The sequence below is a fragment of the Sus scrofa genome, chromosome 6 (assembly GCF_054392235.1).
Source record: "Sus scrofa isolate SSC_HxYL_T2T_F1_AM1 chromosome 6, Sscrofa_HxYL_maternal_Yorkshire_Landrace_v2.0, whole genome shotgun sequence".
Lineage (NCBI taxonomy): Eukaryota > Metazoa > Chordata > Mammalia > Artiodactyla > Suidae > Sus > Sus scrofa.
In genome coordinates this window covers 147231013-147258315 of record NC_139388.1, presented here as the reverse complement: position 1 = coordinate 147258315, position 27303 = coordinate 147231013, and the positions used below count along the sequence as shown (strand labels likewise).

General features: G+C 35.3%; 1 protein-coding gene and 1 long non-coding RNA gene across 51 annotated transcripts in view; one reads left to right on the top strand and one right to left on the bottom strand.

Moving 5' to 3' along the window:
- LRRC7 (leucine rich repeat containing 7) overlaps positions 1–27303 on the top strand; it is a 537967-nt gene that overhangs the window by 457741 nt on the left and 52923 nt on the right. For 41 of the 50 annotated variants that reach the window (XR_014807988.1, XR_014807993.1, XR_014807989.1 and 38 more), the window contains one exon: positions 10–129. The exons of the other annotated variants lie outside the window; for them this stretch is intronic. Coding sequence is in view for 29 of the 41 variants with exons in the window: in XM_084964727.1 (XP_084820853.1) it covers positions 10–129 (120 nt within the window). In the remaining 12 variants the exon portion in view is untranslated. The remainder of the gene's footprint in view (positions 1–9; positions 130–27303) is intronic. 50 annotated transcript variants of the gene reach the window in all.
- Positions 15467–23490, bottom strand: LOC146402864 (uncharacterized). The gene is made up of 3 exons (XR_014808020.1): positions 21699–23490; positions 16843–19750; positions 15467–16797 (listed from the first exon to the last, which is right to left on the bottom strand). It is a non-coding gene; the product is annotated as an uncharacterized LOC146402864 (long non-coding RNA).

Sequence of the window (27303 nt, the reverse complement as noted above, 5' to 3'; positions counted from 1 at the left end):
TTGCAATAGACCCCGTCCCAGCAAAGCAACATTTTAGACAATGGACAAGAAGATGTATCTCCTAGTGGCCAATGGAATCCTTATCCTCTTGGGAGGCGGGATGTACCTCCGGACACCATTACTAAAAAGGTAACCAATTTCAAATTAATGACACAAACCGTGAACCTTGCATATCCATTGTAACATGTAATCCATATCTTGCGTCTTAACATCATTTCTAACATTGTGATAAACTTAGGCTAAATATTGTCTTACAATAGGGAGTTTGGTTAACTATAATGCATTGAAAAGAATTAATTTTTTCAGAGCTAGTGATGAATTTTTATAAACATCCTGCCACCTCTCTGAAGATCTCTTGCCTCATTCATGCCTGACATCCACCTTTGAAGTCCAAGAACAGGAAATTGTGTCATGTAGATTTCTGACTCTCTTGGATTCAGCACCATAGCGTAGCCATAAAATAAAATTTGACCACAAAAAAGATTGATTTGCCATTTCAAAAGTCATAGCAATTCATTCATCCTGTCATTTATTCATCAAACATGTAGTGAGCAACTGTGTGTGGAAAGAAGCACATGTGTTACGTATCTGCTAGATGTTAGGGAACAGAAATAAACAAGATACAGTATGGTGTCTTCCTCTAGGACCTGTCAGTGTATTGAAGTAGGTTCAGTCATAAGTAGGTAATTGTGAGACTTCATGTTAAGTCACCATAAAGGGAGTAAAATGAGAATTATAACCTAGAAGATAATTGTAACACGGGGGACAAGGAATTGATATTCCAGAGTATATTTTTTTAAACTTCTAAAAATCAATATGGTAAGACATAACACAATACCAAAAATATGGTAAAATACAAGGGAATCAGGAGAGTAAAACGTTAAAATAAAACTAACCTTTTTATCAGTCAGGGAAATAGGAAAATGATATTAGTCTGACAAAAATAAGTAAGAAAATATAAGTTGTTTGCAAGTATAAGAGCAATGGAAACTCTTTTATACTTCTTGTGGGAGTATAAAGTACAATCACATTGGCAAAAAATTATCTTATAAAGCTGGATATGCACATATCCTATATTCCAACACCTGCCTTCCTAAAATATTATCCTAGAAAAACTCTCATGTATGTTATTTAAGATACTTATAATATTTACAATAGTAGAAAACTAGATAAACCTATATGTCCATCACAAGGAAGGTGTGCAAATAAATTCTGTTATTCATGCAAAGGAATATTTTACAGCAATGAAAATTTAAGTATAGTTAGGATAACATGTATAGGCATTAGAAGAATAATTTAAGTGAAAAACAATTTTCAAAAGATGGCACATATCAAGAATTTCATATTTATAAATCTCAAAAACAAGTAAAACTAAAAATGCATATTTAAGCCTAAGGGTATGAGCGAGAGAACTATTTTTATAAGAGAATGTTAACATGAAATTTAGAACTATGGTTATCTCTAAAGAGAAGGCTTGGTGTAGGATCAGGGAAGAAGCTGATATCAGTAGTAGTACTGTTCTATTTAAGGTGAATTGTGGTTTTTACACTCTAGTTCTTTAGCTCATGAATGTTTATAATTGTGCTTCATAACAAATATAGTACATAATCACATACTTTCTTTGTATCCTAGGGGATGATTTTTTCCCTTAATGAATACTTCAGAGCTTTTTTAAATGTATATATTAAATATCAAATTATTTTACCCCAAATAATTTTAATACCCTGATTTGCAAGTTTTATGCATGTTATTAATCTGCCTATTTATCAATATCCAGCACTGTAGGTAAATAGTATAGTGTGGTTAATCCTGTGAAGATGGGATACAGGGCTATGAGAGTACCTGAAAAAGACACCTGTTTAGTAAAGAAACTAAAGAGAGAAGAGTAGTGTAAAATAAGGCTAGGGGATAAGCATAAACCAGATTATGCTGAGCTTTATACTGAAAGAAATGAGAAGAGGAACATTGGAGTGTTTTAAATAGGAGAGAGACATCATTAAATTTTCATCTAAAGAACATTTTGGTAGCTTTTCAGAGACTATTGGAGAGGAGAAAGACTAGAGGCCATGGAAACAGTTATAAAGCGTCTATTGTGATCTGGGGAAAAGTAGATGGACCAATGGTGGTAGAGAGAAATGTGAAGATTCAATGTACTCTTAAAAGGTAGAGCCAATGTGATCCTGTGATTGACTGGACATAGGGCATAGGAGACCAATAAAAGTTCCAAGATTGATACCTAGATTTCTAATTTGTATGAGAAATGATGTGCCATTCACTAAGATGAGAAAGCAGAAGAATAATAGGTGGAAGTGGAGGAGGGGAGGAAAGTTTATTTTAATATGTTGACTTAAGGTATCTTTAGAAAATCTGAGTGGAAATTTTTAGTGGATATTTAGATATATTTTTCTGAAGTTCAGGAGAGAATGCTTAGCTGGAGATACAAGCTTAGCAGTCATCAAAACATAAGTCATAACTGAGCTGTGAATGAGACAGAAGACACAGAATGCAAAAGAACAGCTACATTTAAGACATGTTCTCAGAAAAAAGAATAGAGGAGGAATGACCAAAGATTTTACCAGTAAGGTTCTACCTATCACAAGTTATAGAAAAGTCCAGCCTTGAACATTAAAGAAATACTTAGCTAACTTAAGAAGTAGGCAAAATCTAAGATAAGCCTCAGATTAGGCTTCACTTACATAATTTTAAATGCTTATATTTTTTTCCCTCTCAACTCTTCCATTCACACTGTTGATTTTATCCTAAAATTGGTCCCTCTTATAAGATGATTACCTATGACAGTTGAAGATAGAAGTTTCCTCCTTCAGGAGAGAGAACCAGTATCCAGTAGCTATCTCTACAAGCAGAACTGTTCTTCCCTAAATCCCCCAACAAACTTTTTACATCTCATTGATCCAAAATAGCTAAGAACTTCTTACCACTAGCAAGTTGAATAGAATTATATAATTGGCTTTGACTAATAAGTTGGAGTAGAATATAGAATAGATGGGGCTTTCAATTCCGATGTCCACTAAAAAACTGTAGAAGGAAAAACAAGGGACAGTGCCATCATGGAAATGAGTAGAAAAAAAAATGTTTAAAGGAGGGAAGGATCAACAGTATCACATGGTGCAAAATAAAAATAAATAAGCACTAAAGATACCTTGGATTTATCAACAAAAATGTCATTGGTGGTCGTAGCAAAAGTAATTTACTCAGTTGATGGGGCAGAATCCATAGGAACTTACATTAAGAAACAGAGATAGGAGTTCCCGTTGAGGCACAGTAGAAATGAATCTGACTAGTATCCACGTGGATATGGATTTGATCCCCGGCCTTGCTCAGTGGGTTAAGGATCCGGCCAAGAACTGTGCAGCTCGGATCCCACGTTGCTGTCGCTGTGTGTAAGCCAGTAGCTGTAGCTCGGATTCTACCCCTAGCCTGGGAACTTTCATGTGTCACAGGTTTGGCCCTAGAAGAAAGAAAGAAAAGGAAGGAAGGAAGGAAGGAAGGAAGGAAGGAAGGAAGAGAAAGGAAAGAAAGAAAGAAAGAAACAGAAACCTAGAAAATGCAAGAAGGGAAAGAAAGGAGCTTCCTTTTAAAAGGACAGAGAGAATTATGGTACAATCTAGAAAGGAATAAGTATGACAGACACCAGATCATATTTAAAGGATGATGAGAAGTCATTGATGAAGAGGAAGTTGGAAATCTCAGGAAAATAGAGAAATCTGCTTTTTTATGAGGAAAGAAGAGAGCATGAATGTGATGGTAGGAAATTGAAGGAGTACCTATCAGAGCCAAGCAAGAACTCTTACATAGCTTGACCAAAGGAGGGAATCATAATTACTTACATAGATGAAAAGGCCGACTATGATTTTCCCATAAAAGGAAAAGCCATAATCATTTGTCACTATAAATGAAATTAACAAGGGTTTGCATTATCTATTCATACATCCATTTTACATGAAATCTGTTTTCAAAGTCCATAATATTTTGTTTAATCATATCAATACAAGTCATGATGATAGTTTGCTTGCTTCTCTACTTGCTTTGAGAATCTTGTGCATTTCTGCATTGGTTAAACATTTGTGAGCTAGTTATTCTTGTTAATGTCTGCAGTGATTAATCTAGAGCTCCTGCTGCAGCTCAGCGGGTTAAGAACCCAACTAATATCCAAGGAAGGTGCACATTCAATCGGTGGCCTTGCTCAGGGAGTTAAAGGATCTGGCATTGCTGGGAGCTGCAGTGTAGGTCACAAATGAGGATTGGATCTGGCCATTGCTGTGGCTGCAGTATAGGCTGGCAGCTGCAGCTCTAATTTGACCCCTAGCCTGGGAACTTCCATATGCTGCAGATGCGGCCCTAAAAAATAACAATAATAATAATAATTAATATATCTGAAAACTTCATTAGCCTTTTAAAATTCTCAAGTGTGAAATAATGTAATACTCCTTTAAAATTTTATCATGTCTTTCATGTGTAAACTCATATCTTCCTCCTACTAGCATAAACATTTTCTGACTACCCTGTGTTATAACATTTTTGCCTAAAATCTGAAGTTTTATTTATTTTTTATTTTTTTATTAAACTGTAGTTGATTCACAATGTTGTGTCAATTTCTGATGTATAGCAATGTGACCCAGTCTCATATTATGGGACTTTTTCTCATATTATGTTCCATCATATTCTATCCCAAGTGATTGGATATAGTTAGTTCCTTGTGCTATACAGCAGAACCTCATTGATTATCTGTTTGAAATTTAATAGTTTGCATCTACTAACCCCAAACTCCCGGTCCATCCCAGTCCCTCTTCCGTCCTCCACCTTGGCAGTCACAAGTCTGTTCTCCATGTCTCCGAGTCTGTTTCTGTTCTGTAGATAGGTTCATTTGTGCCATATATTAGATTCCACATATAAGTGTTATCATATTATATTTGTTCCTTCTCTTTCTGACTTACTTCACTTATATGAAAATATCTAGTTGCATCTATGTTGCAGCAAATGGCATCATTTTATTCTTTTTATGGTTCAGTAGTATTCCACTCTGTACATGTACCATGTCTTCTTGATCCACTCATCCGTCAATGGACATTTAGGTTGTTTCCATGTCTTGGCTACTGTGAATAGTGCTGCTATGAACATATGGGTGCATGGATATTTTTGAATCGTAGTTTTGTCCAGATATATGCCCAAGAGTGGGATTGCTGGATCATATGGTAGTTCTATATTTGGTTCTCTTAGGAACCTCCATACTGTTTTCCACAGTGGTTGTACCAATTTACATTCCCACCAACAGAATAGGAGGGTTGCCTTTTCTCCACACTCTCTCTAGCATTTGATATTTGTAGACATTAATGATAGCCATTCTGAGCTGTGTAAGGTAGTACCTCATTGTAGTTTTGATTGGTATTTCTCTAATAATTAGTGATGGTGAGCATTCTTTCACGTGCTTACTGGCCATCTGTATGTCTTCTTTGGAGAAAATGTCTACTTAGGTTGTTTATTTTCTTGCTGTTGAGTTGCATGGGTTGTTTGTATGTTTTGGAGATTAGGCCCTTGTCAATTGCATCATTTGCAACTATCTTCTCCCATTCTGTAGGTTATCTTTTCAGTTTTTTTCAGTTTCCTTTGCTGTGAAAAAGCTTATAAGTTTGATGAGATCCCATTGGTTTCTTTTCGTTTTTATTTCTATAGCCTTGGGAGACTGACCTAAGAAAACATTTGTGTGGTTTATGTTAGAGACTGTTTTGCCTATGTTCTCTTCTAGGAGTTTCATTGATTTCATGCAGCTGTCCAGTTTTCCCAGCACCACTTATTGAAAAGGCTGTCTTTTGCCTGTTTTATTTTTTATTTATTTATTTATTTTTTTGCCTGTTTTATATTCTTGCCTCCTTTGTCGAAGTTTAATTGACCATAGGTGTCTGGGTTTGTTTCTGGGTTCTCTATTCTGTTCCATTGGTCTGTATGTCTGTTTTTGTACCAGTACTACACTGTCTTGATTACTGTAGCTTTGTAATATTGTCTGAAGTCTGGGAGAGTTATACCTGTTGCTTCCCCCCGCCTCAGGATTTTTTTGGCAATTCTGGATCTTTTATGGTTCCATATAAATTTTTGGATTATTTGTTCTACTTCTGTAAAAAATGTAATGAGTAATTTGATAGGGATTGCATTAAATCTATAGATTGCTTTGGGTATTATGGCCATTTTAATGATATAAATTCTTCCAACCCAGGAGCATGGCATATCTTTTCATTTCTTTGAATCCTCTTTAATTCCCGTGATTAATGTTTTATAGTTCTCAGCATATGAATCTTTGACCTCCTGGGTCAGGTTTATTCCTAGGTATTTAATTTTTTGGGGTATGATTTTAAAAGGTATTTTTTATATTTCCTTTGTAATATTTCATTGTTATTATACAGAAATTCAACTGATCTCTTTTTTTTCTTTTTCTCTTGCTGTGGCTAGCTAGCACTTCCAATATTATATTGCATAAAAGTGGTGAGAGAAGGCATCCTTGTCTTGTTCCAAATTTTAGCAGAAAGACTCAACTTTTCTCTGCTGAGTATTATATTGGCTGTTCGTTTGTGGTAAATGGCTTTTGTATGTTAGGATATGTTCCCTCTATACCCACTTTGGTAAAAGTTTTTGTCAAGAATGGATGTTGGATTTTACCAGATGCTTTTCCTTTATCTATTGAGATGATCATGTGGTTGTTTTTACTCTTTTTTTTTTGTTCATGTAGTGTTATGACATTGATTGGTTTGCATATGTTGACCTATCCTTGTGAACTTAGGATGCATTCCACTTGGTCGTGGTGTATGTTTTTTTTTGTTTTGTTGGATTCAATTGGCTAAAATTTTGTTGAGAATTTTTGCATGTATATTTATCAAAGATATTGGCCTATAATTGTCTTTTTTGGTAGTATCTTTCAGCTTGATATTAGCATAAACATTTTTTGACTACCCTATAGGGGTACTTTTGCCCAAAGTCTGAGATTTTAGAACCTATAATTAGACATGTTTACCTGTTACCTCCCAGAGTAAAGAGAATAAAGAATGCTCTAAATATTCCAATTTAATTTTTATTATGTATTAATTAAAGATACTAAGTTACCATTATAGTGAGAATTGACCTAAGGAATTGAAAATGGTAATGGGATTATTAGTCTGGGCTGCAGGATTTACCAAAATAGATATGAAAGTTGTACTATTATATTTTGAGTTTACATTTTATTCTACAGTGAATGTCTTTTAAAGTCAATGTTAGTTTTGCAGCCGTCCTGAAAGGAGTAGTCATGAGACGAATTAGGATGAGTATGAAAAAATCAGAAATTAAACTACAGTGGGGAGTCAAAGGATAATAAGTAGTGAAGTCTTAGCCAGTACCCCATTTAAGTCTTTCTCAAAGTTCTCTGCAGAAGATTTTTTAAAATCTTATCACTATACCTAGAGACACTACTATGATGCTACTGCTATGATAGTGCTACTGTGTGACACTACTGTGATCAGAAACTACTGTGCAGAGATTCAGTGTGAAATCCATTTTAGAAAGTCTTTGAACTTGTGGCTCTCTGTTCTAGCTATCATAGTTCTTAAACTAGTATTGGTAATACTTACGGCTATGCCTAGCAGTACTCAAAGCATTATAGGAGAACAAATGTGGGTATCCTCCAAGCTGTGGTTTAGATACATAAAATAATGCAACAAAATGAGTTCATCTTTTGGAAAGAGTTTTGCTCCTATATCTATTGTCATTGTTCTAAGTACCTGAGAGTGGCTAATATATGGCAAAGTTGAGGACATTAAATTATAGCTTTATTTTTATTTTATTTTATTTATTTAGTGGTGTAATAGTAGGTGGTAGCATTTAAGTCTCTCTTTCTATGTCAGTCTCCAAAATCTCAAATTCTGATGCCCATTAATTCAAAACATCTGGGAATCACTGCGAGAAGCACATCGAAGTAATATAAATCCTCTTCTGAATTCCAGGCCACACTACTTGAGCACTTTGAGAACTGCTATTAAAAACTTTTACAGTAGCTGAAAACAACAGTGCTATCAGAAGAAGTACTTATATTTTAGAGTCCTATCATACCATTGCTTTTACTGCTTCAGTCTATTGGATTATGCCATAGTCGCTGTGGTAAGAACAGTTAGATACTCCACATTAAATACTACTCTGGATCAAACATTATGCAGAGTGCTTTAACGTATTTGTTCATCTAATCCTAATACAACCATAATATGAGGTAGACTATATGATTTTTGTCCAATTTAATGAAAGAAGAAATTGAGTTTAGACTTTCTCAGTGATCTAGAATTTAGGTTAAGTTACTTGCCAAGATCACATGGGTGACTACATATAGTACAAAGGTCATAGTGCAAAATATAAATGGATAGAATTTTAAAATCAGACACTACACTCTGATTTGGTGAAATTCTCCAGAGGAAGGACAAGACTGTTTTTCCCTGATTCTGAAATGACGAACTCTTTTAAAAGTATTGAGAGTCTTAAACAGGTTGAATATCCCTGAGGAGATTTAAAACTGAAGGATAATACCTGTAAGGATATGTTGAAATGCTGGGGCAGAAAAACATTGCAGTAAAAAGGCTGAAGTGGCATATTAAAACAAAATTTAAAACATTTCCCTTCTGGAAAGGATACCAAGAAAGTTTAAAATTCTAGTGAAATGAAATCTGAAAATTTTTCAATATGTAAAGACTAGCTATTCAAAGGTTTCTTTCGAGCTGATGACTCTTCCCTCCTCAGGTGTCTGTTATTCTAAGTTAAGTGCAAAATAACATCACTTAACTAGAATAATAAAGGTGGGTGTCAAGGGTCCACCTCAGAATAGAAAGGTATAAAAATGCAGCTAACTTAGTCTTAGCTTACAAACCTTTTCCTTATGCTGAACTTGCCAGCTCAGCCAATAAGAGCTTCAGAATTTCCAGATACTTGTCATCTCTGAGGCATGCCCAGGAACTCACTAGGAGAAACTAAAAGAAATTTGAGAGAAATTATGTGATGTTTGATCATTTATATGTCCTTTTAATCTTTCTTTTTTTTTCTTTTTTGTTTTTTTTTTTTGTTTCTGTTTTTGTTTTTTTGTCTTTTCTAGGGCCGCTCCTGCGGCATATGGTGGTTCCCAGGCTAGGAACCTGGAGCTGTTGCTGCAGGCCTACACCAGAGCCACAGTAACATGGGATCTTAGCCGCATCTGCAACCTACACCACAGCTCACAGCAATGCCGGATCCTTAACCCACTGAGCAAGGCCAGGGATTGAACCTGCAACCTCATGGTTCCTAGTCAGATTCGTTAACCACTGCGCCACGATGGGAACTCCTGTCCTTTTAATCTTTTCTTTCACAGGCCCCCAAATCAGAATTTTTGCTTTCCTAGACCATACGAAGTATTTTTTTCTAATTTTGTGTTAAATTTCTGGAAGAACTATTCATGCCTTATTATAATCTGGAAGTTAATCACATTTTATAATAAAATGCACCTCAATGTTTCTTTTCATACACATTTAGAAAGATAAGGTCTGAAACATCTTTTGAAAATCTTAAATTTTCAAAATTTCAAAACATCTTTTGAAAATCTTAAATTTTCAAAATTTCAAAACATCTTTTGAAAATCTTAAATTTTCAAAATTTGCTATTGACCATACAACCAAGCCATCATTTGTGTATAAAACAACTGAATCAAATTACTTCTGAGATTGATTTTTCACTTGGTAGCAAAAATCAGTGTACTGTAGAATTTTTCGTAGGATGACAGTAAATCGATGTCATTTTAAAATGAGAATTAGATCTTTAAAAGAAGATCAACTTGGGAATTCCCATTAGTTCTCAGTGGTAAAGAACCTGACCAGTATCCATGAGGATGTGGGTTCAATCCCTGGCCTCAGTAGGTTTAGAATCAGGCATTGCCGTGAGCTGTGGTGTAGGTCGCAGACGTGACTGAGGTCCCACATTGCTACGGCTGTGGTATAGGCCAACACCTGCAGCTCTAATTCAACCCCTGACCTGGGAACTTCCGTATGCCGCAGGCATGGCCCTAAAAAGCAAAAAAGTAAATAAATAAATAAATAAATATCGACTTAAGAAAAATTGATACATGCAGTCATTCAAATAAAACCATTTTTTGTTCTGCTATATAAAAAAAAAAACTTACCTAAAATATGTAATCTTTAAATTGAAGTCATTGCAAACTAATTTTCTCCAAGCCTTCTGCCTTAAAAAACAATTATGTCAGTACTCTATATGTGGAACTGGAATAAAAGTAACTGCAATTCTTGGCTTTTGTAATTTAACTGAGACTGGTAATATTGCTGCTGGAATTCCTTACAGGCAGGGAGTGAGAATTGGAACAAGGGTGGAGGATGGATGTAGCTCACTTACCTAGAAATAAAGTCTAGAATGGACAAAAAAAGAGAGATGAAATTTTAAATATTGGAAAACTGAGAGATGAGGCTATAAGAGAGCAAGTCAAGATGTGGATGCAACAAATATGAAAGTCAAATTTATTTCCATCAAGTAAAGTCAAGAGTATTTGTTCTAGTTTAAAGTAAAATTGAAATTAAGAAAATGATTCTGAAATTTTAGTGAATGTCAATGCTGTAGCTAAACTCTCCTTTTACAGAAAGAAATATGTCAAGTAGTATAAGTTTTGCCTGAGGCTTTGTATTTCTTCTCTCCTAAAGCAATATACATTATTAACAGTGAAGAATGCCCAGGGGAAATGCCTTGACTTCATCAGTCCATAAGCAAATGAAAACAGTATTTATTACTGTGAGTTATGCCAAGCACAATCCTGCCTCCCTCTTTTTTGACTGTCTTTCCCAGACCTCATTTTTCTTCTCTGATAAGAGCAAATTTTGCACTGGTTGGAATAAATTTTTCTTCTGGTAGACTGGGACATCACTGGAACTCAACAACAGATTGGAATCCTTTGTATAAAGTCATTTTGAACTCCAAACGTATTTATAAACAATAGGAAAAGAGATCTTTTTGAGTCAGTTAGGAGGTTGACATTCTCCTTGTTTCCCTCAACCAACCTCTTCCAGTCACCCCTACTCATGCTGTTGTCATTTCTACTGAGGCTGCTGAACTTCAAGAAGAAATAGCTGTCAAATGCATTTGCTGTCAGTGAGGTCTGCACCCAAAATGAGAAGTGGATCAGTGAAAGGGCAGATTGATGAAGTTATATAAATAGAGATTTTTTTTTAATTATCAAAAACAAAAACTTTTAGCACTATCTGTTCCCCCAGAGAGATATTTCTTATACAAATATGTGCAGAGTTTTTCTCTTGACCAAAAGCCGCTTCTATCAAGGGACACAAGTTTAAAAAAGAAAATAGCACCATGGGAGGATACCAAATGTCTCCAAATGAAAAAGAACCTCTATCCTTAGCAGAACTTTAAAAATGACTCTCTAGAGCTATAATAACACAACTCCACTTTCCTCGGAATTTTGATATCCAGAAATGATCTGGAACTGAATATTTGTGTGAGTATTAAGTATCCACACCTTAATTTCACCTTTGGGTTGAAAAGGGAGTTTGACACAACAGTTCCAATCACACCAGTTGCCTGAGAAGTAAACATACCTACTGTTTTGTTTTTTTTTTTTTTTTTGGCGTCTTCCCTTTTCATTTTTTTTAACGATTTTTATTTTTCCGCAAGAATTGATTTACAATGTTATGTCCATTTCTACTGCACAGAAAAGTGACCCAATCATACATATATATACATATTCTTTTTATCACATTATCCTCCATCATGTTCCATTACAAGTGACTAGATATGGTTCTCTGTGGTATATAGCAGGATCTCATTGCTTACCCACTCCAAATTCAGTAGTTTGCATCTATTAACCCCAAGCTCCCAGTCCACCCCACTCCCTCCCTGCTGACAACCACAAGTCTGTTCTTCTGGTCCATGAGTTTCTTTTCTGTGGAAAGTTTCATTTGGAATATTAGATTCCAGATATGTGCCCACAGATATAAATAAGCTCACCAGGTTAGGAAGAGTTAGGGATAAGAGAAAAAGGTGAAAATTATATCTTATGAGGAGTTCCCATCGTGGCTCATTGGTTAACAGATCCGACTAGGAACCATGAGGTTTCGGGTTCGATCCCTGGCCTTGCTCAGTGGGTTAAGGCTCCGGCATTGCCATGAGCTGTGGTGTGGGTCGCAGATGCAGCTCGGATCCCCTGTTGCTGTGGCTCTGGTATACGCAGGCACCTACAGCTCTGATTAGACCGCTAGCTTGGGAACCTCCATATGCCATGAATGCGGCCCTAGAAAAGACAAAAAAAAGACCAAAAAAAAATCTTATGGGACTTTCATGGTTACAGATCAATTATTGATGACATGTTTAGGCATCTATCAAACACCTATTGAAGGATCTTTCAAATTTTTGATGCTTATGTTTATTGACTATATTAAGACATCCTCCACTTTCCCCTCCCTAACAAATATATCCCTCTGTCTCTGTTAGATTTGCTTCAGGGTGATCCTTATGGAATAAATATCAGTTATTGTTTTGGAGCAGGATAAAAATGCACTGTATGAGACTGTTGTACAAGTCAAAATATGTAGAACGATCCAAAGAACAATTAGAGGAATTAGAAGATAAGGGCTCAAATCCTGTCTTGAAAATTTCAAGTTGCGTTTCTTTTGGGTTACAGGCATTAGAACTGTTTTTCAGATGAATTAAATGTACTATTTTAAAACAAAGGTTATTGTCTGATGATCGTGTTACCTTTTCTAGTGAGTCCATTCAGCCATGCCTTTTGCTATACTAGAGAAATAAGAATGAACACATCCAGTTAGATTCAAATCCCTCCATAATTAATAATTATTGATATAAGAGAGAAAAGGATGAAGAATATATAAAGATATGTTTGTTAAACAAGAATTAATGGCCAGGAGTTCCCATCGTGATGCAGTGGTTAATGAATCCAACTAAGAACCATGAGGTTGTGGGTTCGATCCCTGGCCTTGCTCAGTGGGTTAAGGATCTGGTGTTGCCGTGAGCTGTGGTGCGGGTCACAGGTGCGGCTCAGATCCCGCATTGCTGTGGCTCTGGTGTAGGCCGGTGGCTACAGCTCTGATTGGACCCCTAGCTTGGGAACTCTATATGCCGCGGGAGTGGCCCTAGAAAAGGCAAAAAGACCAAAAAAAAAAAAAAGGCAAAAGCAAAAGTAGATGTTTGTTAAACAAGAATTAATTGCCAAAGCAAAAGTAGGAAGTCAAAAATTTCATGAAAATGGGATCCTTCAGAGGCAGTTCCATACACTTAGTAATAGTAGCTGAATCAGGAAGAAGGTTTGAAAAAAAATCAATTAAATAATTTCCTCTATTTAATGATCATTTCAAATATTTCTTTTGTTAATCTGAATAGCCAAGATGGTATATTTTAATCAGTTGATGATTGCAGTATCATTTAATTCATAAGTATTTTTAAAATTTACTCTATTTCTGTTATGTAATTAAAAATTGTTCTCAAAAATAATAGATATGAAATTGTAGAAATTTAAATGAAAAAATTCTTCTCTAATTTACAGCAAGAGAGACAGCTGAATAAAATATTATTTAGACTCACAGTCACTTTTGTATTGGATTTGCTTAACACAACATTAATTATTTAACTCACAAAGCATATTCCTTTATCTCATAATACCAGTGCAACAACATAGCTGTCTCCAAGTAAGGAACATCATTATCATAAAATCAGGAGATTGTTCTCATCCAGATTGACTCTAAATTATAATTCCTTAATTAAAGTGCAAACCCAAAGAGTGTCTATGAAATGGCTATTAAGTGAGAGGTAGGAAAAAAAAAAAAACTTGCCACAGACTTAATGATAGAAAGAGTGGCTGATTAAAACTACTTATTTAATCAATTCTTAACATAGTTGTTCCCTAAAACAAACAACTATTCTACCTCAGAAAATCGATATAACTCAGTAACATTTATACTATCTTAATTTTGGAAGAAATCTAAAAGCAAAAAGAAAATGCAAAATCAATCCATTATAATGAAAATGTCAATGATTGAGTAGGTAATTTGAAGACCTAAACAACATGACAACTGACAGATGATTAAAGATGTCAAAATGATAAGATTGCACTTCTTACCACTTGATTTTTATCTGACTTTCTCCACAACCCATAGGTGCCTAGAGCTCTTAAGCATCAAGTAAATTATGGTCAAACTTTTATTGTTATTACTAACATCTCCCTTTTTGTTTTATTTCAGGAATATAGAAGTCAGCATCATCACACAACAAATTGTAGGTAGAAAGTGTAGACTTAGCTCTAACTCCATCATTTGTATTATTGTGGATCCTCTGTTGTTTTTTCATTTTGGTGAATAATTTCCAATTCTAGAGCTATGTTTTGTAAGTTGACATTTAATCATAGAAGAATCTGCTTACAGAGAATCAATAAGCCACAAATGACTGCCTACAGATATCAACCAGCTGCCATCCTAAGGCATAAGCACTGAAAGGAAAGGCCCTATTGCCTCACCTTTTTCAACTGTCATTTGAAGTACTGACATTTATCACCAGTATTTGACTCTAAAAAATTTAAGATCAGCAAATAATTTGAATGCCCCCACCCCGCAAAACTGCAGTGTGCCACAGGATGCACTGTCAACAAATCCCCAGAGCAGAGGAAAGAACTTTTTCTTGACCCCTTCTTCAAGCTTCAGAGCTCCTTTCCTCATATTTGTGCAGGTTTGTCCTCTAATGCCCAAATGAGAGAACATTGATTCTTGGCATCAAAACTGCCCTATCTGAATACAAATAAAACAAGAAGAAAAAGCTTGATGGTTTGGTTCTTATAATCATAAAACAGTTATTTACGATACATAGTAGGCACTGTACTAAGGTGCTTGAGATAAATACTCTCTTATGTTCACTACAACCTTATGAGAAAAGGAGCCAGGGGCATGGAAGTGAGGAACGTAGGATTGGAGCCCAGTAATGTCTGGTTCTACCACTTTATTATATGACTAATATATTGATATACATCCAACCAAGCAACCAAAAAATTTCAGGAAACATTACAGCATAGCCCCGTTGCAATAGCAAATAACCTTCAGTGGTATATTTGATATATATTTAGCTAGGACTTTTTGCCACAACTTGGTATCATTTCTTACGTTCTTTGTTAAAAAGAGAGGGAAAAAAAAAATCCTGACACCAGTCATATATTTAAAAAAAATTTTTTTTAGTCCTCTTCAGCTTGTTCTTCTTGACCCTATGAGTCAAAAGAGTCAAATATGTTAGCTATTCCTAAATGTGCTTATTTTCCAAGTCTTCATTCTTTTTTAATCTGAAACACTTGCAAATTCTTTACCTTTATGAATCTCAGAAGGAACAGAATCAGGAATCCTAAGCATGTCTGAAACTTATCTACAAATTTTTCCATCATATTGAATTCAGTTCATTTTGTTCATTTTGTTTCTCAGTAATTTAGCTCATCAAAATTCTTGATTATATCATCTAAGTTCATGTTACTCCTACCTGTTTGATACCATCTCCATTTTCCACAGAATAATGTTAAGTCCTGTCACCAAAACCAATTGTGAAAGTGATAAAACTGCACTGAATGTTGAGGCAAGTCCCGCAAAATGATGATTACACTAATTCGTAATAACTAAGCTACACCCCAGGCTGTACAAAAAAAAAAAACTTCCTACTTTTTATTAACTCCTAAGAGCTTGCTCCTTTTTTCTTTCAGGTAGGAACACAGGAGAAACTTTGAGCCTTAACTTTGTCTTTAATTGACCCTTGAGCATGTATTACACTTTTCTGGTCAATTTCCTTATCTGGGAAGAGAAGACAATGATACATACCTGTAGAGTGTTCTAAAAATTAAGGTCATGATGTAAAACACTTATCATAGTGCCTCTCATACATGTTTAATTAGTGGCAGCTATTATAACATTTATTATTTTGGATAAAAATTTATATTCATTGTGAACAAGCTAAATCTTCATTTAGCTTTGTTCTTAATAGCAGGTTGTTAATGAGACCAAAGTAATGAGTTAGCATTCCTTTGAAATCTTATACATGAACACAGGCTGTTCTCTTCACCTGGACAGGTATCTTGAAAACATATACAATATACATATACCTCCTTGAATATGGAGGTATCTAGAGGAAAAAAATGAAGGTGAATCACTGTAATCTAAATAATAGTCATATTAGTGAAGAGTAAGTAGTAGTATCTCCACTTACGAAAGAATTTCTGTTTAATTTGTATATGTTGTCCCTCCCATAAAAGCGGCAACTTCTCAAAATCTGCACCAAAATGCATAATTTACTGCATGCTAACAAATAACTTGTAAGGCACAAGCTCTCTGAGTAAAACAAAGTTTATGGGAATGGGAATTATGGAGTTGAGTGATTGGTGAATTTTCATTGGTTGGAATATTGAGGATTTCTTTTTTCTAATTTTTAATAATGATTTTTATTTTTTCCATTATAGCTGGTTTACAGTGTTCTGTCAATTTTCTACTGTACACCAAGATGACCCAGTCACACATACACATATCCATTCCTTTTTCTCACATCATCATGCTCCATCATAAGTGACTAGATGTAGTTCCCAGTGCTATACAGCAGGATCTCATTGCTTACCCATTCCAAAGGCAACAGTTTGCATCTATTAACCCTATATTCCCAGGCCATCCCATTCCCTCCCCCTCCCCCTTGGCAACCACAAGTTTGTTCTCCATGTCCATGATTTTCTTTTCTGTTAACTGTTTTTTAATCACTCACCCACTGAAGGAAATCCTAGATTGGTTCCAGTTTGGGACTATCACCCACTGAAGGAAATCCTAGATTGGTTCCAGTTTGGGACTCTCATGAGGAAAGTTGCTCTAAACATTCGTGGGTAGGTTTTTGTGTGAACACAAGTCTTTCTAAGTCTCTGGGATAAATGTCCAGGAATGTCATTGCTGAACGATATGGTACCATGCTGAACGCCTGGTTAGTTTTTTAAGAAACTGCCAAATGTTTTTCCAGAGTGGCTCTACCATTTTACCTGTTCAGCAGCATCTGTGAGCCAGCCAGTTACTCCTCATCATTGTCAGCATTTCCTGTTTTCACCGTTTTCTTTGATTCATTCTGACATGCACTAGTAGTATCTCATTGTGGCTTTAACTTGAATTTAAGTGCTGAACATCTTTTCATGTGCTTCTCTGCTGCCATCTGTATGTCCTCTTTGGTGAAGAACATCTTCATATCTTTTGAGCATTATTCCAAATGGATTTAGTGTCCTACTCCTGAGTTTTAAGAGTTCTTTGTTTATTCCAGATAATATTCTTTGTCAAATATGTGGTTTGCTAATATTTTCTCAAGCTCTGTGGCGTATTTTTTAATTCTCTTAACATTTTAGATTTAAGTCTATGATTTATTTTGAGTTAATTCTTATGCCAAGCTTGACTTCTTTTGCCTACGGATGTCCCATTGTGTCAGAGACATTTGTTGAAAAGACCATCTTTCCTTCATTGAATTGCTTTTGTACCTCTGCCAAGAATCCTTTGGGTATATTTTGGTGGGTCTACTTATAGATTCTCTGATCTGTTCCATTGGTCTGTCTGTCCCTCTGCCAGTACCACACAGTCTTGATTACTGCAACTACAGTAATCCCAAACCAGATAGGTTGATTCTTATTTTATTCTTCTTTTACAAAATTACATTAGCTATTCTAGTTTAATTAGCTTTCAATAAAAGTATTAGAATAATATTATCGCTATATAAAAAAAATCTTGGCGGGTTTTGATAGGAATTTGTCAAACTTGTGTGTGGAGCAAATTGACATCTTTACTATGTTAAGTCTTCAAATCCATAAATACAGTATGTCTCACTATTTATTTAAATCTTCCTTGATATCTTTCATCAACATTGTGTAGTTTTCAGCATATAAACCCTGCATAAGCTTTGTTTGTTTTACGCCTGTTTCACTTTTTTTTTTTTGAGTGACTATATATGGTATTTCAATTAAATTTTGATGTCCACATATTGTTCGTTGCTAACATAACATAAATACACTTGATCTCGTATCTTGCAACCCTGCTAAATTCATTAGTTCTAGGAATTTTTTTATTAATTCTTTGGGATTTTCTAGGCAAATAGTTATGCAATCTGCAAATAAGGGCAATTAATTTTTTCCTCTTTATCTCCATGCCTTTTATTTCCTTTTCTTGCCTTATCCTACTGACTAGATCTTCCAGCACTTTGTTGAATAAGAATGAGTGTGTACATCTATGACTTATTCTTGACCTTATGTAGGAAGCATTCATTTTTTAACTAAGTATAAGTTTAGCTGTACATTTTTATAAAAGCTTTTTATCAAGGAGAGGAAGTTCCCCTCCATTCCTATATTTCTAAGAGTTTTTATCGTGAATAGATGTTGTATTTTGTGAAATATATTCTGCTTCCATTGATAGAATCATGGTATTTTTCTTCTGTAGTCCATTAATATGATGCATTGTATTTGTTGATTTCAAATATTGAAGAAGCTTTGTATTATTCAGATAAGCCCCTCTTAATCATGATGTTTAATTTTTTTATATATTGCTGAATTTTACTTGCCAATATTTTGTTAAGGATTTTTGCATCTATATTCATAAAGGATATTTGTCTATAGTTTTGTTTTTCTTTCTTCCTTTCTTTCTGTTTTTGTTTGTTTGTTTGTTTTTGTATTGTCCTTATCTGGTTTTGTTCATAAAATAACCTGGGAAGTGTTCCCTCTTCTTCTATTATTAGAAAAGAATGTGTAGAATTACTGTTATCTTTTATTTAAATGTTTGATAGAATTCTCTAGTGTAACCTTCTGGACCTGGAGATTTCTTTCCTGGGAGTTTTTAAATTATAGTTTCCAATCTTAATGGTTTCAGGACTATTCAAATTATCTATTTCATATTGGGTGAGTTATGATAGTTTATGTTTTTTGAGGAAATGGCCCATTTTATATGGGTTGTCAAATTTGTGTGTAGATGTATTTGCAATATTACCTTCTTATCCTTATGATGTCTTCAGGATTTGTAGTGATATCCCTTCACTCCTGATTTTGATGATTTGTGTCTTCTTTTTTTTTTTTTTCAGTCTTGCTGGAAGTGTGTAGATTTTATTGATCTTTTCAAAGACCCAGCTCTTTGTTTTATTTATTTTATCTGCAGTTTATTTTGTTTCATTGATTTCTGCTCTTTTTATTATTTCCTTTCTTCTGCTTGCTTTTGGTTTATTTGACTCTTATTTTTCTAAGCAATTGAGGTAGTATCTTAATTATTGATTGGAGGTGTCTTCTTTTCTACTATATGCATTACTTGAACTTTGTTTTACAAATTTTCATTTACTTTAAAGTCAGTGTATTGTTTTATTTCCCTTGAGACTTCTTCTCTGACCTGTGAATAATTTGGAACTATGTTGTTTAGCTCCCAAGTGTTTGGATATTTTCCTTTTACCTTTCTATCATTGATTCCTAGTTTGATTTTATAGTTGTTGGGGAACACATTCTGTGTGATTTCGGTTCTTTTAAATTTGTTGAGATTTGTTTTACAAATTGCAATATAATCTATCTTAGTAAATAGTCTGTGGAAATTTGAAGAGAATGTATATTCTGCTGCTGTCTGATAGAATGTTTGTTTTTGTTTTGTCTTTTTGGGTTTTTTTAGGGCCGCACTAGTGGCATGTGGAAGTTCCCAGGCTAGGGGTCTTATCAGAGCTACAGCTGCCGGCCTATGTCACAGCCACAGCAATGCCAGATCCGAGCCACATCTGTGACCTACACCACAGCTTACGGCAACGCCAACGCCGGATCCTTATCCCACTGAGCAAGGCCAGGGATTGAACCCACAACCTCATGGTTCCTAGTCAGATTCGTTTCCGCTGAGCCACAACAGGAACTCCTGATAGAATGTTCTGTAAGTGATAATTAAATCTGGTTAGTTGATGGTATTGTTGAATTATTCTATTTTCTTGCTAATTTTCAGTCTAGTTCTATCAATTGTTGAGAGGAGAGTGTTGAAATCTCCAACTCTAACAATTATGAATTTGTCTATTTCTTTTTTGTTTCTGTAAATTCTTTGTTGTTGTTGTTGTTGTTACTTCCCCAACACAACTTTTTTTCCACTGTACAGCATTGGAACCCAGTTACACATACATGTATACATATTTTTTTCTCCCATTATCATACTCCATGATAAGTAACTAGACATAGTTCTCAGTGCTACACAGCAGGATCTCATTATTAATCCAATTCCAAAAGCAATAGTTTGTGTCCGTTAACACTAAGCTCCCAATCCATTCCACTCCCTCCCCCTTCTCCTGGGCAGCCACAAGTCTGTTCTCCAAGTCCATGATTTTCTTTTCTCTGGAAAGGTTAATTTGTGCCATATGTTAGATTCCAGATATATGTGATATCATATGGTTCTTGTCTTTGTCCTTCTGACTTATTTCACTCAGTATGAGAGTCTCTAGTCCCATCCATGTTGCTGCAGATGGCATTATTTCATTCTTTTTTATGGCTGAGTAGTATTCCATTGTGTGTGTGTGTGTGTGTGTGTGTGTGTGTGTGTGTGTACCTTCCTAATCCAATCATCTGTTGATGGACATTTGGGGTTGTTTCCATGTCTTGGCTATTGTGAATAGAGCTGCAGTAAACATGCGGGGGCATGTGTCTTTTTTAAGGAAAGTTTTGTCTGGATATATGCCCAAAAGTGGGGTTGCTGGGTCATATGGTAGACCTATGTATGTACAGATTTCTAAGGTACCTCCATACTGTTCTCCACAGTGGTTGTACCAGCTTACATTCCCACCAACAGTTACAGGAGGGTTCCATTTTCTCCACACCCCCTCCAGCACTTGTTATTTGTGGATTTATTAATGATGACCATTCTGGCTGGTGTGAGGTGGTATCTAATGATAGTTTTGGTTTGCATTTCTCTAATAATCAGTTATGTTGAGCATTTTTTCATGTGCTTGTTGGCCATTGTATATCTACCTTGGAGAAATGTCTATTCAGGTCTTTTACCCATTTTTCCATTAGGTTGTTGGTTTTTTTGGCTGTTGAATTGTAGAATTTGTCTATTTTTTTCTTAGTTTTATCAATTTTGCTTTACACATTTGAATCTCTATTTTTTGTTGTGTATACATTTAGGATCTCTGTATCTTCTTGGTGGATTGACTCTTCTTTCATCATATAAAAATCCTCTCTATTCCTAGTATATTTTCTTTGCTCTGAAATCTACTTTATCTCATGTTGATATAGCCACATCTCTTTGTCTTTAATTTGTTATTTGCATGATATTTATTTTTTATCCTTTCAATTTCTGCCTGCTTCATTGTATTTGAAGCAATTTCTTATAGTTTTCATAAAGTTGAGTAATGTTCTTTATCCTCCTTGCCAAGTTCTGTCTTTTTATTTGGGTAATTAGTCTCTTTGCATATAATTTAATAATTGACACATTAAGTCTTAAGTCTTAATTTGTTTTGTTTTCTGTTCTTTTTTTTTTTTTTTTTTTTTTGCTTCTCTGTTCTTTATCCTGCTTCCTCTTAGTTGTTTGAATTTTTTTAGAATTTAATTTATTTATCTATAGTGGTTTGGTTTGGTTTTTGCTTTTTAGGGCCACACCTGCAGCATATGGAGGTTCCCAGGCTAAAGGTCTAATCAGAGCTACAGCTGCCAGCCTATGCCACCGCACAGCAATGCCAGATCTGAGCCTCACCTGCAACCTACACCACAGTTAACAGCAACACTGGATCCTTAACCCGCTGATGGAGGCCAGGGATCAAACCCACAACCTCATGTTTCCTAGTTGGATTTGCTTCTGCTGCGCCATGACGGGAATTCCTATAGTGTTTTTAATATATCTTTTAGGGCATCTTCTTTAGTGATTATTCCTAGTATTGCATTATATATACATAGCTTATAAAAGTCTACTCCCGTCATCACTTAGCAGTTCAAATGAAATACAGAAACCTTACCTCCCTTTATATCCCTTCAACCTCCTCTGTTTATAATTGTCTTAAATATTTCCTCTACAAACATTTTGAATCACCTCAGATAATACTGTAATTTTACTTCAATCATCAAACATAATTTTGAAAATTCAAGAAGATAAAGAAAGCTCATTGTGTTTTCCCATATATTTGCTTGTTGTGTTCTTTCTCCTTTCCTGATGTTCCCAGTTTTTTTTCTTTTATCATTTTCTTTTGATTTAGAGAAATACCTTTAGCCATTATTTTAGAATAAGTCAAATGTTGACAAATTCTCTTCATTTTCTCTCATCTGAGAATTTTTCAATGTATCTTTGATTGCTAAAGAATATTTTCATGAGTATAGGATGTTGGATTGCCAGTTCTTTTCCTTTAGCACTTGAAAAATATTGTGCCACTTCCTCCTGTCCTCTGTGTTTTTTGATGAGATATCCGCTACCCTTCAAATTGTTTTCCTCTATAGATAAGATGTAATTTTCTCTGTTTTTAAGATTTTTTCTTTGTCTTTCATTTTTAGAAGTTTAATTACTATATGTCTATGCATGGATTTCTTTGGGTTTACCCTGTGTGGGATTCTCTCTGTTTCTTAAATCTATAGGATTTTTTCTTTTGCCAAATTTCAGAATTTTTCAGCCATTATTTCTTCTTTTAATTTCTTGGCCCCACTTTCTTTCTCCTCTTTTTTAATACTATGACTGTTGGGACTTTTGAACAGAGTCCCTGGGACTCTGTTGATTTTTTTTTTTTTCAATATGTTTCTGTCACAGATTGGATCATTTCTACTGCCCTGTCTTTCAGTTTACTATTTCTTTCAAATATTCTCTACATTCTTACTATATTTTCTAGCTCTAAAATTCTGTTTGTTTCTTCTTTGAATCTTCTCATTCTTTGCTTAGATATTATATTTCTTAGGTGGGTTTCTGTTTTGTTTTTTTTATTTGTTTCAAACATGTGTGTAATTAGTCACTGAAGCATTTTTTTAAAATTCCTGTCCTAAAAAATCTTGGTCAGCTAATTCTAATTTCTGTCCTTTCTGCGTCAACATCTGTTGATTGTTCTTTTTTCTTTGAGATTTTCCTGGTTCTTGGAATGATTGAAACCTAGACATTTAAAAAGTATTAGTTATAAAACTCTGGATTATATTTGAACTATCTGTTGCAGCTGGCCTTCTCTGACACCACTCCAGGTGGGCAAGGAAGGGGCACTGCTTCATTTTGGCCAAGTGGAAGTACAAGTCCAATTTCTCCATTTAGTCTCCAATGACACTGAGGCAAAATCTCCTTATTATCACTAGGTGGGGATTGAAGTTTCAGCTTCCTGGATGGTCTCCATTGATACCTCAGTGGAGGTTCCCTCTTAATGGAGGGGATAGGGGAAAGTATGTCTCTTCCATCTTCCTGGAAGCAGAAGCCCTACTATCTGATTGCTAAAACTTAACTTGCATGTTAAAAGAAGAAAAAAAAGATAAAAAAAGAGAGAGGGAGTTCCCATTGTGCTCAGTGGCTTAAGAACTGGACTGATATCCACAAGGATGCAGGTTCAATTACTGGCTTCACTCAGTGGGTTAAGGATCTGGCATTGCCACAAGTTGCAGTGCAGGTTGCAGATACTTGGATCTGGCATTGCTGTGGCTGTGGTATAGGCCAGAAGCTGCAGCTCTGATTCAACCCCTAGCCTGGGAACTTCCATATGCCACAGGTATGGCCCAAAAAAGAAAAAAAAAAAATCAGTCAATCAATAAAAAGAGTAGAAGTGATAGGACTGTTTTGTTGTTTGTTTACAGAATTATTTAAACTGAGTCATTTAGATGAGTGTGGCTGTTTCCTTGAAATCAATTATTTAATTAGCCCTTGTACATGATTCTTCTCCCAAACATCTTTAGAACTCTTTTGGACCTAATTTTAGAGAAGGAATTGTGTCCATTTGAATATTTGCAGTGGCATATATTGTCATCCTTTGAGGTTGTGTTTGATTTTTGGAAGCAACCATAGGTGGTCCAAGAGCCAAAATGGGGAGTAAAACAGATAACCAAATTAAGTAATACAGGTCTCAGTCTAACACTCTTTTCTAAAAGAATAGTGTGAACCACAGCATCATTTTAGTGAAAACATCATTTATTTTATATATACAAAAGCTCCCAATTTCCACATAATAAGCTTGAGTTGCTATGGGATGAATTGTATGTATGAACAGCACCACTTGGTGTCAAATCACATTTCTTCTATGGCTTTGACAAAAATATCTCCTTGGGTCCTTTGGATATTGGAGTTTTTCCCTTTAAATCTTGACAGTATTTTGGGGGGTCAACTTGAAAACATCATATTGTATCACTATTCTCCTCAAATACATGATATTTTGTCCAACCTCCCCTTGAAAGTTCAAAACAAATGTCAAATCTTCTCTATTTCTTTTATCATTCAAAATGTGTAGCTCAGGCTTTATAGAAACCCTCATGTTCAAATTCTCCTTCAATATGAGTCAGTGTTCTCATAGCTAACCCTCTGCTTCAACAAATCCAGCCTCTTGACATTTTCTACATTTTCATCACCTTTCTTAAACCACTGTACCAGTCAAAAAACTTTCTCTTTACAGTTCCTCCACACCATAATTGTCCCTTTAGATGCCTTGTGTCATTTATGTTTGCTTAACTTTACACAAAATTTAGTGTTAATTATTTACTTTCTGTAGCTGTCATTCCCCACCCCCATTCATAGCAACCTGTAGCCCCAGGAGAGAGTGAAAAAACTGCTACTGATGTGAACAGAATCATTTTACAGAATGTTCCTTCCTTGCTCACTTTATGTTTTTCCAAACTACCTGAGAACATGAGCTTCGTTATTTCATAATCATGGAAAAGATTACTAAATACATAGCGCATTCTCCTATTTGCTTAAATATGAAGTTCTAAGTCACAAACCTAGGATCTAAAATAGACGCTAGATGGAGTTCCCATAGTAGCTCAGTGGTTAACGAATCTGACTAGGAACCCTGAGGCTGCAGGTTCGATCCCTGGCCTCGCTCAGTGGATTAAGGATCTGGCATTACCATGAGCTGTGGTGTAGGTTGCAGATGCGGCTGGGATCCCCCATTGCTGTGGTTCTGACGTAGGCCAGCAGCTACAGCTCCGATTGGACCCCTAGCTTGGGAACCTCCATATGCATCGGGTGCAGCCCTCGAAAAGACAAAAAATAAAAAAATAAAACAAAATAAAGTAAAATAAGATAGACACTAGACCTAATTCATTAACTAAAGAAATTTAATATATCCTTCCTGAACAACTTGATCCTTTTGTTCCATGTGTGGTTCCTTTTCATTTCACAGTTCAATTACTGGAGGGAGAGAATCAATTTGGGGGCAGAGGTGGCTGCAATATAATTTTGTGTTTAAGAGCATGAACTTTGGTTGTCAAACAGCCTTGATTCAAATCCCAGTCCTGCCAGTTTACGAGTTGTGCAAATTACTTGGGAAAGTTCCTTAACCGTTCCAAACCTTAGTTTCCTCCTCAGTAAAATTAAGTAATAGTAATAAATGCTAACTATCCCTTAGTACTATTGTAGGGATTAAAGGAGGTAGTATGTAAGGCAAATTTTAGTAAATTGTCTGGGACCTAGTGTTTGGACGGTAGCCATTGTTTATTAAATGCCAGTTACTGAGCCAGTTATTAAAGATTGTAAGCAGGACATGGTGCTTGTCCCCAAAGAGTTTCAAATGAAAGCATAATTAAAGCTCAAATTGTCCTATCTGAAGAAAAAAATAAACCATAAAAAATAAAACTAAAGAGGAGTTCCCCCTGTGGTACAATGGGATCTGTGTCAACTCAGGAGCACTGAGATGCAGGTTTGATCCCCAGGCAGGCAAGGTGGGTTAAGGATCCAGCATTGCTACAGGTGTGGTGTAGCTTGCACTGCAGCGCAAATCTGATCCCTGGCCTGGGAAATTCCGTATCCCCCGGGGTGGCCAAAAAAGAAAATAATAAATAAATAAATCTATTCTGCAGATAGGTTCATTTGTGCCACATTTTAGATTCCACATATAAGCGATATCATATGGTATTTGTCTTTTTCTGGTTTACTTCACTTAGTATGAGAATTTCTAGTTCCATATATCTTGCTGCAAATAGCATTATTTCGTACTTTTTTATGGCTGAGTAGTATTCCATTGCGTATATGTACCACATCTTCATTCCTTCATCTGTTGATGGACATTTAGGTTGTTTCCATGTCTTGGCTATTGTGAATAGTGCTGCTAAGAACATAGGGCTGCATGTATCTCACAGATAAAGAGAACAGACTTGTGGTTGTCAAGGGGGAAGGGGAGGGAGTGGTATGGACTAGGAGTTGGGATTAGTAGATGCAAACTATTACATTTAGAATGGATAAGCAGTGAGGTCCTGCTGTATAGCATGGGAAACTATATCTAATCACTTGTGCAGGACATGATAGAAGATAATATGAGAAAAAGAATGTATATATATGTGTAACTGGGTCACTTTGCTATACAGTAGAAATTGATAGAACATCATAAATCAACTATAATAAAAAATAAAGTTACATAGAAAATAAATAAAGAAATAAATCTAAAGATTATTATAGTTCTATAATACAGACAGGGTTTCTTTACCCTTGGACACTACTATAATATTCTTGTCAATGAAATAACTAATAAGCAGTCTTTATTGATTTTCTCATGTGGATTATGCATCATGGGACTAAAACTATGTTAGTATGCTGGGTCCCTCTAAGTTTTTCTGGGTGTAAAAATTCTTTACTTGTCTGTCACTTTCAATTAAACATCCAGTCTTCCTCTTTTCCACTGACTCAAGCAATAACTGAAGACCCATGAATATTATACTAGTGGAAATGAGAAGCAGGTATAAATGTAAAATCAACTTGATTGCTCAGTAGCCAGGCCAGTCAGCATTAGTCAGCCTACAGCACCAACTCCTCTAAATCCAGGAAATCATTTTCTTTAACTGCATAAGTAACTCAGTAGGCCAGTTAGTTCATTCAGCATATGGCAGCTCAAAATGTGATACTAGGTTTATTATGGCTTTCCCCTCCTGTCAAACAAGAGAACATGAAATTTCATGGAGGTAGGAGGGAATTGCGTTTACAGTAGGGAAAAACTTGACCAGAAGATGTTCAGTCTTCTAGAATGGTTGAGAGAGTTGTGACATCTTTCATTTAGATTTCTGAGAAGGAGATAGATACATTAGAGAAATACATATTTGCCTTCATGAGGTTGTTTTAGTTGTGTTTATGATAGTTTTGTGATCCCTGGTTAATT